Source organism: Dermacentor silvarum, chromosome 11 (genome assembly GCF_013339745.2).
Source record: "Dermacentor silvarum isolate Dsil-2018 chromosome 11, BIME_Dsil_1.4, whole genome shotgun sequence".
In the NCBI taxonomy this organism is placed as follows: Eukaryota; Metazoa; Arthropoda; class Arachnida; order Ixodida; family Ixodidae; genus Dermacentor; species Dermacentor silvarum.
In genome coordinates, this window is record NC_051164.1 from 14,170,092 (window position 1) to 14,192,001 (window position 21,910).

The 21,910-nt window shown below is 48.1% G+C and overlaps 1 protein-coding gene across 1 annotated transcript in view; it reads left to right on the top strand.

The window, feature by feature from the left end:
- LOC119433674 (prolyl 3-hydroxylase 3-like) overlaps positions 1 to 21,910 on the top strand; it is a 66,202-nt gene that overhangs the window by 24,008 nt on the left and 20,284 nt on the right. The window contains exons 3-4 of the mRNA XM_037700924.2: positions 6,381 to 6,531; positions 21,214 to 21,404. Of these exons, the coding sequence (XP_037556852.2) occupies positions 6,381 to 6,531; positions 21,214 to 21,404 (342 nt within the window). The remainder of the gene's footprint in view (positions 1 to 6,380; positions 6,532 to 21,213; positions 21,405 to 21,910) is intronic.

Below are 21,910 nucleotides of genomic sequence, written 5' to 3' on the forward strand. Positions count from 1 at the left end.
TCACCAACGCCGCACGCATTTTGAGCTAACGCGGGCAAAACGCCGATGGCGTCGACAACAGTTCTGCGTGTTGTTGCTACCAAAGCCGCTCACCTTACTTCGTATGACATTGCTGTGTTGCTATCGCATTCATTGCTTCGCCCTTAGGGCGAAACTGTGACATTTCATTACTGCGTATAGCTCTCTACAAATTTGCTATCGCAATTGACGCTTCGCCTTTCAGGTGAAACTGCGACAACTTTTTACGACGACTGCTACCGTCTCAGTAATGCTGTAGAATTCATCAATGTTGCCCGCTATGTCGTTATGCACTAGAAATCCTACCCCGGATTCTTTCTTATCTGGAAGACCTCTGTAACAAAGGACGTGGCCGTTAGTCAGCACTGTGTAAGCCTCACCAGTTCTTCTAACCTCACTAAGGCCAATAATATCCCAGGAAATGCCTGATAATTCTTCAAATAGTCGTGCTAAGCTAGCCTCACTCGAGAGGGTGCGCGTGTTGAACGTTGCCAGGTTCAGTTTCCATTGGCGGCCTGTCTTGACCCAGAGATTCTTAGCACCCTCTGCCGGTCTGACCGCCGCCTTGGTCAGGTGCTCCGCAGCCACTGGGAACTGAGGGCCATGGGTATATTGTCGGAGTCATGAGGGAGATAGTGGCTGAATACTGCACCAGGGAGGCCAATTCCTGTTCTGGTGAGGGGGTGCCTTTTTTTGATGAAGCTTAGTGGGCCTTCCTAGTTTGGTTGCACCTGAACTAGTATAGTCCCACCAGCTTTCGGCAATATATTTTTTTTTTCTTGCCGGTGTCAGGCACCACTCCATGCCTGAAGATGTGGTGGACTGGAGTAGGATTCGAACTTACGACCTTCAGATTTGAAGCCTGGTATTCTACCTCTGCTCCACGCAACCGCTCTTATATATATAATATATAAATCAGGAATGGGTAATTATTTCTTCTTAGGCAACCTGTGAATTGGGATTTGTCAAGCAGTTTTTGCTCATGTTTGGAGGTAACCCAACCGAATAGGTCAAGATGCGCTATGCACTTGGTGGCATTTTTTAAAAATCTGTTCAATCGGAAGAATTCACGCAGAAAGTCATCTAATAGTTGTCTAACCATGTGTAAGTATTGTGCTACTTGCTCATCTCCACGCAGCCGGATGTCATTATCAATGTTAAGAAACTTGATCCGACCAGTATAAACCCTTATCAACCTTTATCCGTCGCTCTCAACTTTATCCGACTAGATTCAATTCTTATCAAATCTCATCGTTTGTTGCAACCTTATCGGAGTCGATCCGAGCGTTATAAACCCTTTTATTGGTCGGTACCAAGCTTATCACAATTGATCCGGTCTTTATCAACCCTGATCTGTTCTTATCAACCTTATCGGACACGATATTACCCTTATCAACACTTATCGGGCCTTATCTACCTTACCTTAAAGCCCTTATCGCTCTGTAGCACTTTATCCATCTACGTCGAACCATTATCAAACGTGATGACACCAATATAACCGCTCATCACTGCTTATCATCCTTATGAACTCATTGACCGTTTATCTGTCAGTATTGCGCTACGCGGAGCGCATGAGCCTTCAGAGATCGGTGGCATTTTGGTAGGTGAAGGAACGCCCCAACAGAAGGTGCATCACGCGACCACCGAAACGCATTACGGATGCGACGTGTTAGGCATGACCGCTTTAAAAAATCGGAATTTTCCTAATTTCTGCAATGCTCCAAGTCGGCTCTACATGTGGTCCTGTAGATGGCTTTTATTACAGCATTACCAAAACTTTCAAGAAAGCCTTCATAGAAAATGTTCTCCTTTGACATTTGTTTTGTAGCGGCCGGTACAGCACATTCATATGGTTCAGATGTATTCACCTTCGGCAAGCGTAGGTGTTTAGCCCAGCGGGTAAGACGCACGGCTTCTGAGCGTAGGTTCGCAGGCTCCCCACCGCCAAGTTTTGTCTTTCAAATTTATTTTCTTTCCTACATTAATTTCTTTATAGTGATTCGTCTTACGAGACAGACGTACGGACGCACGAACGGGTTTCCTCGTTGGATAAGCGTAGAAATGCTTACGTATTTCTGCGCTTTCTTCCCGACTAAGCGCAGAAACTAAGCGCAAATCTTTCTTCACAACTAAGCGCCCGTTTGCACTACTGAGGTATACTTCAGCAGTGCAAACGGGCGCTTATAGTTATGAAGTACGGCTCCCGCGTTACCCCGATTTTACAGTGTAAGCTGTTATCGGCTCATTCTCATAGCCCCTTCGTTTGCAATGGTGTCCGCCGCCGACGCAGGTGACCGTAACCGCTTTCGCCGAAAATGAGAAACAATTCGCAGTTTCGTCCTGAAGACGAAGCATCGATTGCGATATCAAATTAGCAGAGAGCTATAGGAAGCAAGAATAGTAGTTCAGTCGGCCGTATGAAGTTGTAAACATTCTCTTACTAACTAGATAGACAGGCACGGTGTCGCGCGCGCACAGGTAAACATGAACACATCTCGCTCGATGAGCGCGGAAACTCGCTGTGAAAACGCCGGAGTGAGAAAGCGCGCTAGCAGCAACGGGCAAATTGACCTCCGCGCTGAGTCTTGTCTCGCTTCAAACGCGAACTATAAACGTCGAAAGCACAGCGCATACGAAGCTACCGGCACTCGGCGCCTGCACTTTGTCCCCATCGCAGATCGCTTTGTAGATAAGGCCCGCACGGGCGCGCACGTCGCCCACATCGCAGATCGCTTTTAAGGTACGGCGGCCACGCGGCCCCGCTGTGAGCAGCAGCCGACGGAGCAGAACGCAACCCCCCTCCCTTTTGCGCCGCCTCGGCCCCGTGCCTCGCGCGCGCAATAAGACCGCGCCCTTCCGACCTGCCTTCCTCCCTCGCGTGATGTACATTGAGCCGCGATTATTGCACCAGGTAAAGCGCCATGTCGCAGATGCACAGGTAACGCAGATAACAGTACAAGGCAGTTAGAGAAGGTTTGAAAAAAATAACTCCATCTCCCTCTAAAGGGAACCGTGTGTGGATGCGGAGCAGCGGGGAGATGGTTTCGCGGCAGCGGCCCGAGCGCTCATCGCGGCGCTGCATAGGAGAGAGAATAGAGTGTTTTAGTTGAGCGTCTTTACGGTCCGCTCCGCTCCGAGCTGCCCCACTAAGCCACAGCGGAGCGGCGGGCGATTTTCACGTTTTAGTTGTGCGTTTAGGGTAGCGGAGCGGACCTTTCGTAGTTACAGCGCCCTCTGGCCAAATTCAGCGCAGTGAAACAAAATAAAAAAACCGTTTGGTCACTTATACAAAGTAAGACAACTACATATAACTTATTTGTTCATGAAGTATCTAGACGGGTGCTTGTGATGCGTGACCGGTCCATTTTATCGAGTGGAAAATGAAGCGTCGACTTGGTGAACGCCACGTGATAACCAGCGAGTTTGCATTTCGAGTCCAATCCAATCCTTTCTGACGCCAATGCGCTGGCGACGTTTTGGGTAGGTGTGCTGTTCACTTTATTTCCTTAAAAAACAGTTGGAGGTGTATTACGTAAGTTATTCGTGCTCGCACGACTAGTGCTTCGATTCAAGGTGCTTCGATGCACGCGCCAGAGAGGGCGCGTGCATCGACCACACTCGCTAGCGGAAGACGGCAGCAACGCTCCGCGCTCCGCTTAGGCAGATTGTAAGCGGACCGTGTTTCTCGCTCCGCTAGCCCGCTAGCGGCTAAGTGGAGGGCGCATGCGCATTCGTGCATCCGCTCCGCTCAGCAGCTAAGCGGAGCGTAAAAGCGCTAAACTAACTCTCTAATGACGCGCGCGCGCTCCGTCATTTTCTTACCGCGGAACTACCGTGGCGCCCCCAGCGGAGTATGCAGCTGTCGCACCACCTGTCGGCCGCGCCGCTCCGGATTCCTAGAGGGAATGGGGGAGCGTAGGAGAGGAGAGAGAGGGGGAGGGGACGCGCATGCGCTGGGGTGTGTGGGACGCGGGCGCCGCTCTGTAGAATATTCCTAGAGGAGAGAAAGGGGGCGCGTAGGAGAGGAGAGAGAGGGGAGGGGACGCGTATGCGCTGTGGGGGTGTGGGACGCCGCGGGAGGGACGGACAAAGCCGCCGGCAAGAAATGCTTCGCATTTAAAAAGATGTTTAAGGAGCTGTATACAAGAATGCTAGAAAAATATATGGTTAGGGACACAACCTCATTAAATCAAGCTGGATAGCTGTCTATCAATCATCATCATCATCATCATTAACATCGTATCCGCCCACTTGTCTTCCGATGTGAGATACGTGCCGTGTAGCGTCTTTACGCTGCAGTAGCAAATTATTGTACCAGGTGGTTGCCGTGTAGCAGTTGCATAGGTAGCGTTTCAAGGTAGATAGAGAACTCTTGAGGAAGAAAAGAAGATTATGGAGATGTATAAATATTGAAATAATGAAAAACATGTATGGCATACCTGATTAATTCAAGCGGGCTAGGTGACTGTCACCGTTCCGTTTAAAGGAAATGTCATTATATGATAGTCATCATCATTAGCATCGTATCATGTCATTTGACACGATACGTAGCGTAGCTAGGAAAAGTACAAAATTTGCTTTGCAGTTCGGTAATATTCCACCATGTGTCCCGACATGTAGCTGCTGCATGTAACAGTTGCATGCTACATGGAGCTCGACCTGGTTAACTCAAGCAGGCTAGGTGACTGTTTCTCACCACCCCGTTTCGAAGATGCCAATAAACCATCAGCATCATCAACAACATTAACAACGTACCGTTGTTAATGTACATTTCAAGGGATGTGAGACGTGCGCCACGTATTCTCGATACCTCTTCGGTACAGGTTATGGCGCCTCTTCGCAAGGTACGAATCATTGCTGAAGAAGCGAATCATAGAGCTACGCGCGCGGCTGTAACTAGGCAACAATGGGCTCAGTAGACCGCTGCGCAGAGATCAGTACAAGCCGCAGCTCGCCATCGACGCTGGGCGGAGAGTTCAGATTGTTCTCGTGAAAAATTAAAGGACACTTTTAAATTCCAAAGTGTGTTCGGCGAAAGCCTGTGGCCATTCGACTGACTATGCCATGTCTTTATTTTATTGCGATAGCAATTATATGGACACTTCAACCGGATTTCTGCCGTCGTCGTCGGCGTCGCCGTGAGGTTCCGTATAGATTCCAAGGGCGATAAAATCGTCGCCGCGCGCCGTATGCGCGAGCGAAAGCGCGCGGGGGACGCACGCTATCACGGAGGGCGAACTCCCCCGCGCGCTATCACGGAGAGCGAACGCATGGTGAAAAGCAAACACGACCGTCGCGCGAAAGGCCGTGGCGGTATGGGAGGGAGGGAGGCGGGGCGGCGCTGTGCTCCGGCACCAAAGGCGTATCTTGCCACTCAATCTCTCACGCGAAAGCAAGAAACGGGAAGAGGGGGGAGGGGTCAGCTTCTCCTCTGCTAACAACTTCTCATCTGCCCTTTGCCCGGCGGTGCCCGTCGCCCGCACCGTCTCTTATCTCCACACGGCTCTGACCTTTCTATGCGCTGTGCATTCGCCGCTCAGTTTCCGTTGAAGCGATAGACCGCGCGAACCTGCGCTTGCTGCCAGCGTTTTGACAGTCGTTGCCTGCAGTCATTCAGTGTGATCTATTCATGTTTGCTTGTGCGCGCTGACACCACGATTGTTAATTCAGTTAGTAAGCCAATGTGTCCAAGTTTATGCAGCCGATAAAATTACTATCCCTACTCCGAATAGCTCTCAACTAATTTGCTATCGCAAACGATGCTTCGCCTTTCGGGCGAAACTGCATCATTTTTTTTGTGCATGACACTCCCAGTGGAATGAATTGCTGAGAGAGTGTAAGGGGGAGAGGCCACAGCTGTGGCGGCGCAACTGTTTCTATGCGCCGCTGTGCCATTACGTGATTGCTGAGAGAGTGTGAGGGGGAGAGGCCACAGCTGGCACCGTTCCTGGGCACGGATGGATGCACGGACGGTCGGACGCCGCGAGTACAAGCCATTAAAGGCTTTCGCCTTAAATTGAAGCGAAGCGACTTCTCCGCGAAGTCGTGCGTGGGGCCGAAATTGGAGCTACTCTTGAGCCGCTCCTCCAGCTTACACTGCGACTGTGCGGTGTTTGCCGCGCAGGCCTGTGTCTTTTTAAATCGATAACTTGTTTCGCGCTTCTTGATTTCTGCGACAGAGAACGTTTCATAAGAATATGAACGAAGGACATAACGAAGGACAGTTAATACTAAAGATTCAGACAGAGCAGGTAACTACAACGATGAAATTCACTGGCGTATTGACACATCTGCCCTTTGAGGGTCACTTGTCGCTACATTTTTTTTACCTGTAACTGACCCCAGTTCCTTTCTGTCCGCAGAAATTGAAAAGCTCTAGTGAGATCGCCACCGCCATGAAAGTCATGCTGGCAGCATCGGACAGGGCTCGGCTCTACAGCGAAGCCTACTTCCGGCTGAAAAGAAGGCTCTACATGCACCTCGTTCAGACGAATTGCAGGACTGCAGAGCAAGGTTTGTGAAGGGCACTGTAGCATACAACAATTTGAAATCATATAATTTCTAATCTTATAAACTGAGGTCAAAGCAATGCATCTTGAGCAGTTTTCGGAAGTTATTCTACTAACACATCTTAGCTATTGCATTTTGCAATATGTAGCAAAATGAAAGTGCAGTCATCTGCAAAGGAAAGGACTAGTAATCATTTGGCTGCTAATCATTCGGAAACAAAAGCCGGAATATTTTGACGGGCGAAGCATATATAATATGCTAGGGAAAATGCACAATCATTTAGTACAACAAGATTGGCGCGAGGTCTGTTGTTTGCCGCCACAGAAGGATAGACAAACGAGCTAGTTTTTATATATTCACTCTACTGAAGCTCGCGGAAAGGCGCGCAAGAACGAAGATAGAAAGGGAAAAAAGCTTTCCATATTGGTATTTATCTGAGCCGCTGTACTTGTAACACGTCGGGCAGCGCTTTTGGACCGAGACGGGACAAGTGCCCCAATCGAAATTTGTTCGCTTTTGCACTACAACGTCCTCTTCCATGCCTTAACATGGGCTGAGACTTTTCATATTTTTCGTTGTACTCCCCCCGCCTTTGTATCGGTGATGTCCATCATCAGTCTTGAACTGTGCACATTATTCTTAACTTTAAGTTCTCGCGACAAGGAAGAAATGGCCGAGCCCTGTAGTGGCCCATGGCGCAGTCTGCCGTACTGGTGGCAAGTCAGTTTCACGTGGAAAACATCAGCTTTCTGTGCACCTTCACCTAATACAAAAGCTCGTGCGTTTTAACCAGCCTATGCAACCAATGGAACGAAATCAATCAGGATGTTAGACTTTGCGAAAATTTACAACTAATGTAGCGGTAATGACTTTCGCCACAGCATGAGTTTCTGGTTCTTCTTTGTCTCTGCGTCTGACATGGTTCAATACAAAGACCTCTCTCTAGGACATCTCACCGCTCAACTAGTTTGACCTGCCATCGACCATGTGTTTTCGAAAACCTGTGACGCCCTTCTATCGGCATGCAGCTTACGCACAATCTCGACAGTCCCTAGACAGAGGTCACGCGGCTGCCTATCTCCTTGGCCACTCTATGTGGTGTATCCTGCAAACTTCTATACCCTCACGAAAAAAGTGCTGCCTTTCGTCTTTCGAGCTCGCCCGTATTAGTGCTACCATTGCTATATCAATATCGCTTCCGAAAGTTTTCCAGTTAATCATTTTAACAAACCAGACGACACGGCTATTTTCCTCCCCACTACCGCCTGTTTTATTTAATTTGGTATGGCAATAAGCCTGTCTTTATTTTAATAAATGGCGCCGCTATTTATAAAACGAACTGCTGGCAAGTCTGTCTGCTTTCAACGTCCTCCTACAATGCCATTCTTAAGCGTAAGTAAATTTGCTCATTACTATCATCACTTCCTCCGTGATTTGTTCATCTTATTGCTTGAACAAAGTTTTGAGGAGTTGAAGCAGTGATACGAAGTCTTTAGAGGTTTTTCATTTCGTCGCCCTTCTGGAACATTTTAATTATTCAGGAATTTTATTTTTTAGCCATGTATTATAAGTAATCTATCTACACTACATGTTCGCATTCGTGACAATGAAAGCACGGAAAGAAGCTGTAATGCAAAGTGCTAATCCAGTGTTCTTAAGCAGCATTGTGTCTTGTAGGTTTTTAAAGGCCACGAAAATACACCAGCACCTCCTGCTTGCAAGTTTCTTGAAGCTTCACATCTTATCAACGGCAATTATTTTCTGGGTGTACAAAAGTGGAAGTTAAGCCGAACGTAAACTTTACTTGTTAACCAGAATACTAGCAAGTTCCTAAAATTATGCGAAGGCTTGAAACAAATGAATGTGATATTTATGAAAAAAACTGTTTACTCGTTTGCCGTTTTTTTTTTTATTACGTTCGACGTAAAATCTGCAAGGTGCCAAATCGTCAAGATTTATTTAATTTAAGGAACATTGAGATCGCTTATGTAAAACCGGCATTGGTGCCAATTGATACCTCACACATTTGCTAACGCTGCGATCATTTTGATGTTCATTGAACCATGAAATCATCAAAGTTCCCATATATGTGGGTCTGGCAGCGGCATGGCGAATGGTTGCTGTAGTTACATCTTTTTCGTCTTGTAGATTGCCGCTTTCTTGGATGGCTGCGAAGTCGAGGGAGATGTCGCACCAGTTTGGCACCAGCGCAGTTCATCATCTGATGTGGATGGTGCTTCTTGCGTATTCAAGGACACGTGTGCTGCACCGATACACTACGAGTGCATGTCAGCAGTATTTCTCGGTCTTCCGTCCTCGTCAAGATGGCACTTCCGCGCACTACCTGACTCTACTGGGACATCGACTGGGCTGCCGCACTTCAAAAGGACCTGTACAAGCGCTCTGCTCTTCAGTGGGTCCGGCAGCGGCATGGCGAATGGTTGCTGTAGTTACATCTTTTTCGTCTTGCAGATTGCCGCTTTCTTGGATGGCTGCGACGTCGAGTGAGATGTCGCACCAGTTTGGCACCAGTGCAGTTCATCATCTGATGTGGATGGTGCTTCTTGCGTATTCAAGGGCAGGTGTGCTGCACCGATACATTACGAGTGCATGTCAGCAGTATTTCTTGCTCTTCCGTCCTCGTCAAGATGGCACTTCCGCGCACTACCTGACTCTACTGGGACATCGACTGGGCTGCCGCACTTCAAAAGGACCTGTACAAGCGCTCTGCTCTTCAGTGGGTCCGGCAGCGGCATGGCGAATGGTTGCTGTAGTTACATCTTTTTCGTCTTGCAGATTGCCGCTTTCTTGGATGGTTGCGACGTCGAGGGAGATGTCACACCAGTTTGGCACCTGCGCAGTTCATCATCTGATGTGGATGGCGCTTCTTGCGTATTCAAGGGCAGGTGTGCTGCACCGATACATTACGAGTGCATGTCAGCAGTATTTCTTGCTCTTCCGTCCTCGTCAAGATGGCACTTCCGCGCACTACCTGACTCTACTGGGACATCGACTGGGCTGCCGCACTTCAAAAGGACCTGTACAAGCGCTCTGCTCTTCAGTGGGTCCGGCAGCGGCATGGCGAATGGTTGCTGTAGTCACATCTTTTTCGTCTTGCAGGTTGCCGCTTTCTTGGATGGTTGCGACGTCGAGGGAGATGTCACACCAGTTTGGCACCTGCGCAGTTCATCATCTGATTTGGATGGCGCTTCTTGCGTATTCAAGGGCAGGTGTGCTGCACCGATACATTACGAGTGCATGTCAGCAGTATTTCTTGGTCTTCCGTCCTCGTCAAGATGGCACTTCCGCGCACTACCTGACTCTACTGGGACATCGACTGTGCTGCCGCACTTCAAAAGGACCTGTACAAGCGCTCTGCTCTTCAGTGGGTCCGGCAGCGGCATGGCGAATGGTTGCTGTAGTCACATCTTTTTCGTCTTGCAGGTTGCCGCTTTCTTGGATGGTTGCGACGTCGAGGGAGATGTCACACCAGTTTGGCACCTGCGCAGTTCATCATCTGATGTGGATGGCGCTTCTTGCGTATTCAAGGGCAGGTGTGCTGCACCGATACATTACGAGTGCATGTCAGCAGTATTTCTTGCTCTTCCGTCCTCGTCAAGATGGCACTTCCGCGCACTACCTGACTCTACTGGGACATCGACTGTGCTGCCGCACTTCAAAAGGACCTGTACAAGCGCTCTGCTCTTCAGTGGGTCCGGCAGCGGCATGGCGAATGGTTGCTGTAGTCACATCTTTTTCGTCTTGCAGGTTGCCGCTTTCTTGGATGGTTGCGACGTCGAGGGAGATGTCACACCAGTTTGGCACCTGCGCAGTTCATCATCTGATGTGGATGGTGCTTCTTGCGTATTCAAGGGACACGTGTGCTGCACCGATACATTACGAGTGCATGTCAGCAGTATTTCTTGGTCTTCCGTCCTCGTCAAGATGGCACTTCCGCGCACTACCTGACTCTACTGGGACATCGACTGTGCTGCCGCACTTCAAAAGGAACTGTACAAGCGCTCTGCTCTTCAGTGGGTCCGGAAGTGGCATGGCGAATGGTTGCTGTAGTCACATCTTTTTCGTCTTGCAGGTTGCCGCTTTCTTGGATGGTTGCGACGTCGAGGGAGATGTCACACCAGTTTGGCACCTGCGCAGTTCATCATCTGATGTGGATGGTGCTTCTTGCGTATTCAAGGACACGTGTGCTGCACCGATACATTACGAGTGCATGTCAGCAGTATTTCTTGGTCTTCCGTCCTCGTCAAGATGGCACTTCCGCGCACTACCTGACTCTACTGGGACATCGACTGTGCTGCCGCACTTCAAAAGGACCTGTACAAGCGCTCTGCTCTTCAGTGGGTCCGGCAGCGGCATGGCGAATGGTTGCTGTAGTCACATCTTTTTCGTCTTGCAGGTTGCCGCTTTCTTGGATGGTTGCGACGTCGAGGGAGATGTCACACCAGTTTGGCACCTGCGCAGTTCATCATCTGATGTGGATGGTGCTTCTTGCGTATTCAAGGACACGTGTGCTGCACCGATACATTACGAGTGCATGTCAGCAGTATTTCTTGGTCTTCCGTCCTCGTCAAGATGGCACTTCCGCGCACTACCTGACTCTACTGGGACATCGACTGTGCTGCCGCACTTCAAAAGGAACTGTACAAGCGCTCTGCTCTTCAGTGGGTCCGGAAGTGGCATGGCGAATGGTTGCTGTAGTCACATCTTTTTCGTCTTGCAGGTTGCCGCTTTCTTGGATGGTTGCGACGTCGAGGGAGATGTCACACCAGTTTGGCACCTGCGCAGTTCATCATCTGATGTGGATGGTGCTTCTTGCGTATTCAAGGACACGTGTGCTGCACCGATACATTACGAGTGCATGTCAGCAGTATTTCTTGGTCTTCCGTCCTCGTCAAGATGGCACTTCCGCGCACTACCTGACTCTACTGGGACATCGACTGTGCTGCCGCACTTCAAAAGGAACTGTACAAGCGCTCTGCTCTTCAGTGGGTCCGGCAGCGGCATGGCGAATGGTTGCTGTAGTCACATCTTTTTCGTCTTGCAGGTTGCCGCTTTCTTGGATGGTTGCGACGTCGAGGGAGATATCACACCAGTTTGGCACCTGCGCAGTTCATCATCTGATGTGGATGGTGCTTCTTGCGTATTCAAGGACACGTGTGCTGCACCGATACATTACGAGTGCATGTCAGCAGTATTTCTTGCTCTTCCGTCCTCGTCAAGATGGCACTTCCGCGCACTACCTGACTCTACTGGGACATCGACTGTGCTGCCGCACTTCAAAAGGAACTGTACAAGCGCTCTGCTCTTCAGTGGGTCCGGAAGTGGCATGGCGAATGGTTGCTGTAGTCACATCTTTTTCGGCTTGCAGATTGCCGCTTTCTTGGATGGTTGCGACGTCGAGGGAGATGTCACACCAGTTTGGCACCTGCGCAGTTCATCATCTGATGTGGATGGTGCTTCTTGCGTATTCAAGGACACGTGTGCTGCACCGATACATTACGAGTGCATGTCAGCAGTATTTCTTGGTCTTCCGTCCTCGTCAAGATGGCACTTCCGCGCACTACCTGACTCTACTGGGACATCGACTGTGCTGCCGCACTTCAAAAGGACCTGTACAAGCGCTCTGCTCTTCAGTGGGTCCGGAAGTGGCATGGCGAATGGTTGCTGTAGTCACATCTTTTTCGTCTTGCAGGTTGCCGCTTTCTTGGATGGTTGCGACGTCGAGGGAGATATCACACCAGTTTGGCACCTGCGCAGTTCATCATCTGATGTGGATGGTGCTTCTTGCGTATTCAAGGACACGTGTGCTGCACCGATACATTACGAGTGCATGTCAGCAGTATTTCTTGCTCTTCCGTCCTCGTCAAGATGGCACTTCCGCGCACTACCTGACTCTACTGGGACATCGACTGTGCTGCCGCACTTCAAAAGGAACTGTACAAGCGCTCTGCTCTTCAGTGGGTCCGGAAGTGGCATGGCGAATGGTTGCTGTAGTCACATCTTTTTCGTCTTGCAGGTTGCCGCTTTCTTGGATGGTTGCGACGTCGAGGGAGATGTCACACCAGTTTGGCACCTGCGCAGTTCATCATCTGATGTGGATGGTGCTTCTTGCGTATTCAAGGACACGTGTGCTGCACCGATACATTACGAGTGCATGTCAGCAGTATTTCTTGGTCTTCCGTCCTCGTCAAGATGGCACTTCCGCGCACTACCTGACTCTACTGGGACATCGACTGGCTGCCGCACTTCAAAAGGACCTGTACAAGCGCTCTGCTCTTCAGTGGGTCCGGAAGTGGCATGGCGAATGGTTGCTGTAGTCACATCTTTTTCGTCTTGCAGGTTGCCGCTTTCTTGGATGGTTGGGACGTCTAGGGAGATGTCACACCAGTTTGGCACCTGCGCAGTTCATCATCTGATGTGGATGGTGCTTCTTGCGTATTCAAGGACACGTGTGCTGCACCGATACATTACGAGTGCATGTCAGCAGTATTTCTTGGTCTTCCGTCCTCGTCAAGATGGCACTTCCGCGCACTACCTGACTCTACTGGGACATCGACTGTGCTGCCGCACTTCAAAAGGACCTGTACAAGCGCTCTGCTCTTCAGTGGGTCCGGAAGTGGCATGGCGAATGGTTGCTGTAGTCACATCTTTTTCGTCTTGCAGGTTGCCGCTTTCTTGGATGGTTGCGACGTCGAGGGAGATGTCACACCAGTTTGGCACCTGCGCAGTTCATCATCTGATGTGGATGGTGCTTCTTGCGTATTCAAGGACACGTGTGCTGAACCGATACATTACGAGTGCATGTCAGCAGTATTTCTTGGTCTTCCGTCCTCGTCAAGATGGCACTTCCGCGCACTACCTGACTCTACTGGGACATCGACTGTGCTGCCGCACTTCAAAAGGAACTGTACAAGCGCTCTGCTCTTCAGTGGGTCCGGAAGTGGCATGGCGAATGGTTGCTGTAGTCACATCTTTTTCGTCTTGCAGGTTGCCGCTTTCTTGGATGGTTGGGACGTCGAGGGAGATGTCACACCAGTTTGGCACCTGCGCAGTTCATCATCTGATGTGGATGGTGCTTCTTGCGTATTCAAGGACACGTGTGCTGCACCGATACATTACGAGTGCATGTCAGCAGTATTTCTTGGTCTTCCGTCCTCGTCAAGATGGCACTTCCGCGCACTACCTGACTCTACTGGGACATCGACTGGCTGCCGCACTTCAAAAGGACCTGTACAAGCGCTCTGCTCTTCAGTGGGTCCGGAAGTGGCATGGCGAATGGTTGCTGTAGTCACATCTTTTTCGTCTTGCAGGTTGCCGCTTTCTTGGATGGTTGCGACGTCGAGGGAGATGTCACACCAGTTTGGCACCTGCGCAGTTCATCATCTGATGTGGATGGTGCTTCTTGCGTATTCAAGGACACGTGTGCTGCACCGATACATTACGAGTGCATGTCAGCAGTATTTCTTGGTCTTCCGTCCTCGTCAAGATGGCACTTCCGCGCACTACCTGACTCTACTGGGACATCGACTGGGCTGCCGCACTTCAAAAGGACCTGTACAAGCGCTCTGCTCTTCAGTGGGGCCGGCAAAACATGGCGAATGGTTGCTGTAGTCACATCTTTTTCGTCTTGCAGATTGCCGCTTTCTTGGATGGTTGCGACGTCGAGGGAGATGTCACACCAGTTTGGCACCTGCGCAGTTCATCATCTGATGTGGATGGTGCTTCTTGCGTATTCAAGGACACGTGTGCTGCACCGATACATTACGAGTGCATGTCAGCAGTATTTCTTGGTCTTCCGTCCTCGTCAAGATGGCACTTCCGCGCACTACCTGACTCTACTGGGACATCGACTGTGCTGCCGCACTTCAAAAGGAACTGTACAAGCGCTCTGCTCTTCAGTGGGTCCGGAAGTGGCATGGCGAATGGTTGCTGTAGTCACATCTTTTTCGTCTTGCAGGTTGCCGCTTTCTTGGATGGTTGCGACGTCGAGGGAGATGTCACACCAGTTTGGCACCTGCGCAGTTCATCATCTGATGTGGATGGTGCTTCTTGCGTATTCAAGGACACGTGTGCTGCACCGATACATTACGAGTGCATGTCAGCAGTATTTCTTGGTCTTCCGTCCTCGTCAAGATGGCACTTCCGCGCACTACCTGACTCTACTGGGACATCGACTGGCTGCCGCACTTCAAAAGGACCTGTACAAGCGCTCTGCTCTTCAGTGGGTCCGGAAGTGGCATGGCGAATGGTTGCTGTAGTCACATCTTTTTCGTCTTGCAGGTTGCCGCTTTCTTGGATGGTTGCGACGTCGAGGGAGATGTCACACCAGTTTGGCACCTGCGCAGTTCATCATCTGATGTGGATGGTGCTTCTTGCGTATTCAAGGACACGTGTGCTGCACCGATACATTACGAGTGCAGGTCAGCAGTATTTCTTGGTCTTCCGTCCTCGTCAAGATGGCACTTCCGCGCACTACCTGACTCTACTGGGACATCGACTGTGCTGCCGCACTTCAAAAGGACCTGCACAAGCGCTCTGCCCTGCAGTGGCTCCGGCAGCGGCATGGCGAATCATTGCTGTAGATACGTCTTTTTCGTCTTGCAGGTAGGCAATGTTTTTAATTACAAATGCTACAAAAGTGATGATCGTTGTCTCTTATTGTTCCCGGAGCCTGTACGCTTTCTCTCCTATGCCGTCATGTGTGTTGCACTCCCTAAGAAAATTATTGTTTCTTTCGGGAGACATTGAGTTGAACCCCGGCCCGAATACTAAGACAATGTTAATGGAATTGCTGGCGGGACAGGCTCGAATCGGTCAAGACATAGCTGCCCTAACTGATAAGAAATCCTGATTCGATGATCGTTTGACCAAACTCGAGTCGCTTGCTTCCAGCAATAACGACGCTCTCCAGCACCTGCAATATCTCGAGCAGAGCGTTACCAGTTTAAAGAGCACAATACAAAAATTAGACTTGAAGAATGACGACCTATAAAACAGGTCGCGAAGAAATAACTTGGTAATTCATGGCTTGCCCGAGTTGTCGCGTGATACCCCGGAAAACCTTGTAGCCTCTATCACCGACCTTCTGTAAACCAAGCTAGGCGTTCATTGCGATGTTATAGAGCAGCTGCCACAGACTCGGTTCTCGTAGGCAGGACAAAGAACGACCGGTGATAACAAAGCTACTCGATTACAGGACTAAAATTGAAACATTGAAAAAATCACGGAAACTCCAGACCACTCATACATTTATTAATGAGGATTTCTCGGCGCATGTCCGCCAGCTGCGCTGAAATGTATGGCAGAACTCGTCTGATTTAAGAAAAAAAATGTGGTTGATCCCTCTTATATAGGAATCGGTATAGAACACGAAAGTGAAACGTGTCTTCACAGAAGTAGTGTAATGTTTATTGCACATTGATATATAATGTCTATTGGTGTTTTGTGGCTAAAGCGCCCTTAGGCGTTGATGCACCCACGCTGACGCCTGGTGGCACGTCTCCTCCATCACGACTACCAACGTCGATGACCATGAGCAACCGTCGTGCATATGGAAGCTGCACTACGCTGCACACGCTAGCACAACGCGAAAGACGAAGCACGTAACTGACACACTAATACAACGCGCAAGACAAAGCACGTAACTGAATCGTCACCGAGTCAAATCAGCGCGTACAGCGCGTCGTAATTGCAGCCTCCGCGATCAACTTCAGAAACATTTTCAGAGCTAATTGCGGAGGCCACGCTCCGCTGTGCTGAGTACGGTGAACGCCACCTGGCGTTGGTAGTGCTTCTTGATGCCAGCGTCCCTTCGAATGCTGGCATCGAGGCGCGTAGTGCTGAGACCACCGAAGCGTTCACTGTCGGTGCGCGTTAGTGTCATAATGCAGTACTTCTCTTTTCTGCTCGTAGGCGGCGGCACCGCCCCGAGCAAGAGCGCGGGTACACGGAGGAGTGTTAGATATATAAGGCGCGTCTTTGTAGCTCTCTGCAAATGCGTTTGTGGCGCAATGGGTTAAACGCTCGGCGATCTATCGTCGCGGACCGAGAGGTCGTGGGTTCGATTTCCAGATTTTGCATGTTTGTGGAACTTTTTCTTCTGGTTTCTTTCTTTGTATTATGTTCGTGTACATTGTAAGCTGACGTATTTCCGTGACGGAAATACGTCAGTGAAGTCTTGGTGGACCCCGGCATAAAACACTTTCGTGTTAAAAGCGCAAAGTCAGTTCAGCGGCGTTTCGATACCCTGATCATTGATAACGCTCGGTACAAGTAGGACGAATTGAAACAGTGTATTTTCAAAGCACCAGCTTCTCGACGCACTGACTGACTGTCTCCTGAAAATCAGCTAACAGTCTTGAATGTAAATGCGCGAAGCCTGGTCAACAAGGGCGTCGATTTTAACTGTCTCGTTGAATCGCATAATCGGACTTTAATATGCGTTACGGAAACTTGCTTGCACGATGCAATAACGGACAGTGAATTTTCGCCCCCAGGTTATGCTGTGCTAAGAAAGGACAGAGTCGGTAGCCGAGGGTGTGGCGTAGCGATTTTTATTTAGAAAGGCATTGATTTCTTCGTACTACCTGATCTTCCTGATACCGAGTCACTTTGGTGTAAGGAAAGATTCGATCTCTGGTTATTGCAATGGGTGCAATTTATCGTCCCCCTGATGCCCCTGGTGATATTTTTTTGCCTTTTCAGAAACTATATTGCACAGCAGAGGCTACACAATGGGAAATTGGTAGTTACAGGTGACTTCAATCTTCCACATATCGACTGGCAATTGCTCAAGCCAACTGGTCGCGATAAACAGTTTTGTGAGCCGGTTATCGACATTTCTTTGTCATTTGATCTGACCCAACTTGTTGATTGTCCAACACGCGAGAATGCTATCGTAGACCTTGTTTTTGTAAACCACGAACTTGTACAGAATGGACAACATTGCTTCAACACCTTCAACTGCACACCTTCACTGCGCATCTTCAACTGCGCACCTTCAACTGGACAACTGGACACCTTCAACTGCACTGTTGCAGGCTTGTCTGATCAGAAGGCAGTGATCGTGAGTGTGAATGTTACGTGCTAAGCTAGAAAGCCAGTGTTTAAATGCGTACCAGACTTCGTCAAAGCAGGGGATGCATCCATTGTAAATGTGGTTGCTTCTGCGTACGAAATTTGTTTTGTTTTGCAGTGCCCAGTGCGACTTTGATTCTTTAGTGAGCATGTTTTACGGTATTGTGCGCAGCTGTATCTCTAGTCATGTTTTTAAGAAATGTATAAATCGCAATCGGCGTCATTCATGGTACAATCGCGAAATTATTCACCTGTTGCGCAGAATCAAACGAGCTCGTAAGCGTCGTCAGAAAGGCCATGCTTTTGTCAGTCTACTAAGTACGTGGAAGACGACACTAAAAAGCCAAAATGTACGAGGCGAAACGCTTTTACTACAATGTGACCCTAGCGACTGTTGTCAAAGAAAATCCTTCGAGGTTTTGGAAAACCATCAATCTTAATGATTCTAGTTCTTTGTCATTTATTATCAACGGTATCCCCTCTACCGAGCCTTCCAGCATCTCAGAGGCTTTCAATAATTTCTTTGAATTCGTTTTTGTCACCGACGATGGTCTTAATCCACCTTTCAACCCTCTTGCCCTCAGAGCGCTTCCCGATATTACCATAACTGTCGAAGGTGTGCTTAATATTTTACTCAACATCAACACAACTAAAAGCTGTGGTCCAGACCAGATTCCAAACAGTTTTCTTAAGCGATATTCTGAGTGCAACGCACGTTACCTTACAATTATCTTCAGGAAATCTATTCTGGCATCTACTGTTCCGAGCATTTCGAAAACCGCTAACGTGGTCCCAGTCTTAAACCTGGTAAAAAGCAAATCATTTCTAACTACAAGCCAATTTCCTTGTTATGTACTAATTGTAAGTTATTTGAACACATTATCCACAAACACATTGTTAATGACTTAACAAAGAACAACGTTATCTCATCGTGTCAACATGGTTTTCGGCCCGGTTTCTCGACAATAACACAACTTATTGAGTTTTCGCATGATATTGCTACGGTACTAAATAGCCGAGGCCATCTGGATGCTATATTTATAGACTATGCTATAGCTTTCGACTCTTGCTGTCATAGAAAAGTGCTTCTAAAGCTTCGTGAGGTTACTAAAAATGACCAACTACTTACTTGGATTGCTGATTACTTGCATCACAGAAGCCAGTACGTTTCATTTAATAAAATTAAGTCCAATACATCTGGTGTGCCCCAAGAATCTGTGTTAGGCCCGCTCTTATTTATAATCTATATCAATGACGCCGTGAAGGTCACTGAAAACTCTCCAATTAAACTGCGATTATACGCAGATGATTGTGTATTGTATTCCGAAGTCTCGAATGCAAATAACCAGTCACTATTAAATGAAGTGTTTTCTAAGTTCTGTGCTTGGAGCGATACTTCCCAACTAGCACCTGACCTAATGAAGACAGTCTCGATGACCTTCAGGAATAAGAAAACACCTTTGCTCTTTAATTATGGTTTCGGCGAGACTAAAATTGCACATGTAGACGAATTCAAGTATCTCGGAGTAACTTTTGCTTATAACATGAAATGGCAGAAACACATAAACTGCATCCACTCAAAGGCACTTTTCAAATTAGCATATTTAAAACGTACATTAAAGGATGCTACTAAGTATTGCAAGCTAACTGCATAGAAGACACTGATCAGGACAGTTTTGGAGTATGCGTCTGTAGTCTGGTCTCCCTATTCTTGCTTCTTGTGACGCTAACAAATTGTAATCTCTGCAAAACAAAGCGATAAGATATATTTATAACAGATATGACCACCATTTTTCACCTTCTTCACATGCCCATGGCCTATCGCTTGACACATTTGAACACAGACACACGTGTGAACATCTTATCACTTTGCATAAGATCATACATGGGTCGTCAGTTATTGCAGCACCGGTTTCATTTGTGAAGTGTCCTGCGCGTGCAACTCGAAGCAGTCACCCCCTTAACCTTGTTTCATTCCAATCACGCTCGAACACTTAAATTTTCATTTTTCCCGTCAGCAGTCGAACTCTGGAATGGCCTTGACGGCTCACTGCGACAGTTACTTCCCGCACAATTCGCCAAAGAAATCTATCACATCTCTCATTAGTTCTAGGACCTGCTGGTGCACTCTTTATTTTTTGTACCTTTGAATACATGCCTTTCTTCACACGCAATACTTTTTGTACTCACCATGCACATATGTAACATGCTCTACTGATTGTGTGCTGTATAATGTTTGATTTTACTTATTTAGGCTACTTATGTACCCACCCCTGCAATGTCTCACACTGAGACGGCAGTATTTGTGAATAAATAAAATAAATAAATAAACTATCAAGAACAACAGGCATCGCTTGTCACGCGGCATCGAATCTAACCTTGCAGGAAAGTAACGAGGAACGTCCCGGTTGTCGTGCCCAGAGTGTGCAAACTCTCTTCTAAGACCGTTAAACCTCTTTTCTTGTATTTTTTCATGCTTTGACCAGCACAAAGAACTTTTGGCACTTCGTCTTTCTTATTTTGTTGAGAAAAGGCCCGAACCGTGACTAACAAAGGACAATGTTATATATTTAGTCTACTTTAGAAAAGATTATAAAGGACGCTCACCGTATGTCGGCATCTGTTCGTGTTGTTCTGGAATGCCTCGATCACTTGATGACACGCGCAGTCTGTTATCTCAGTTCATCTTGGATTTGCGGTCAAATTTCACAACGAAAGCAAGGGCTCCAATTAAATTGTTTCTTTTCTATGGGTCTCTGCTTCTTTTCAAGCCCTCATCGTGTCTCTTTGCTATGGCAGGTTGTAAGGTTACAATCACTTGAACTGGCGGAGTTGACGAGTTCTTGAACATGACGCTTCAGATAAGCATTCGCTAGGCTTCACCTCACGGACACTTTCTGAATCCTATCAACCATAACCCCATGCGGTGCCCAGCAGAGAGAGATAAGATGAAAAGGAAAGCGGATGACAAAAGGGAATCTATTTAAGGCTGGACCTCTCTGCGAATTCAGGAAGTCTATATTGGTCCCAGACTTTTCACAGCGGTTTAACCGTAAAAAACCCATGACATTCGATTGACCCTTAGCGCCGCCCACTATGTTTGCATGAATTGCTGCGAAAAACTTGAGCACCACAAAAACAACCAACGTGAATGCCTCAATTGTCCAAAGGGCAGATTTCTAGGTCAGCTCAGGAAAATTACGAAAGCTACTAGAGACACCTGAGCAAACAAAACTAGCTTAGTTACATATGTCTACGTCCTTGCCACAGCTGGTAAAATGTTTTGTTTAACACACCGTTACATTTCTTTGTATTAAGCTGATACATAATGTTTTCATACATACATGATACATATTGTTTTCATAAAATTAGATTTTCTTTTTTTTATGCGTTGAACATTTTGTAACGAGTTGCATCTCTTTGCTATAACCCCAGGACAAACCTCTTCCTGTTTTCATGACAAAGCGCGTACCAAGGTACGCGGATGCAAACCAGCAGACGAAAAATAGACATGGGCAAAAAAGACGTGCTTTACGACTAAGTGTCACCAAATAGACCTGTTTAGGGCAACGACGATTCCTGGCGCAGATTCGACCACCAACAGGACCGATATGAGTCACCCGATCCACGCGGACAACTGTCAGTACCAGGAAAACGCCAGCTGCCCAGCGCTGAACTGGCAGTTCAGCTGGCGCGACTTCAGTGCTGCCGTCTACCTCAACGACGATGCGCATGGCGGAGAGATTGTGTTTGCCACGACACCCCGCACGAGCATACGGGTGTGTGAGTCACTAACTAGTGCAAATGTGCATTATTATTAGGTGGCAATCATACGGAAACTCGAGGCGCGTTCGTGCCGTCGGTGTCGCTGAGCTGTGCCGGGTGGGACGGCGTGCGTGGCGCCCATGCGCTTAGTGTTGTAGGTCACGTGATCTGCTGCGGAGGTAGAAGCAAGCCAAAAAGGCTAGCGTAATATATAACTTAACGCATTAAAAGGGATTCCACACAGTATAAAGGTAGTCATTTTATTTTTAATGATCTTTCTGCTCCTTTGCTTGGAGCTTGTTGACTGGAGAAGATCACACTGTGATGGTTTCAAGACATGTAACGTTGAGAAACTCGTAAAATTCAAGATCAATAGAGCACAGTAGTGATGAACGGCTGCAGAATTTCCTCACTTAAACCTAATGCTTAAGTTAGCATAAACCTCGGAGCGCTATAAATAGCTCTCAGACAAGAAGACACTAAGAAATCCAGTGTCGTTTCAGGCGTTGTACAAGTACGA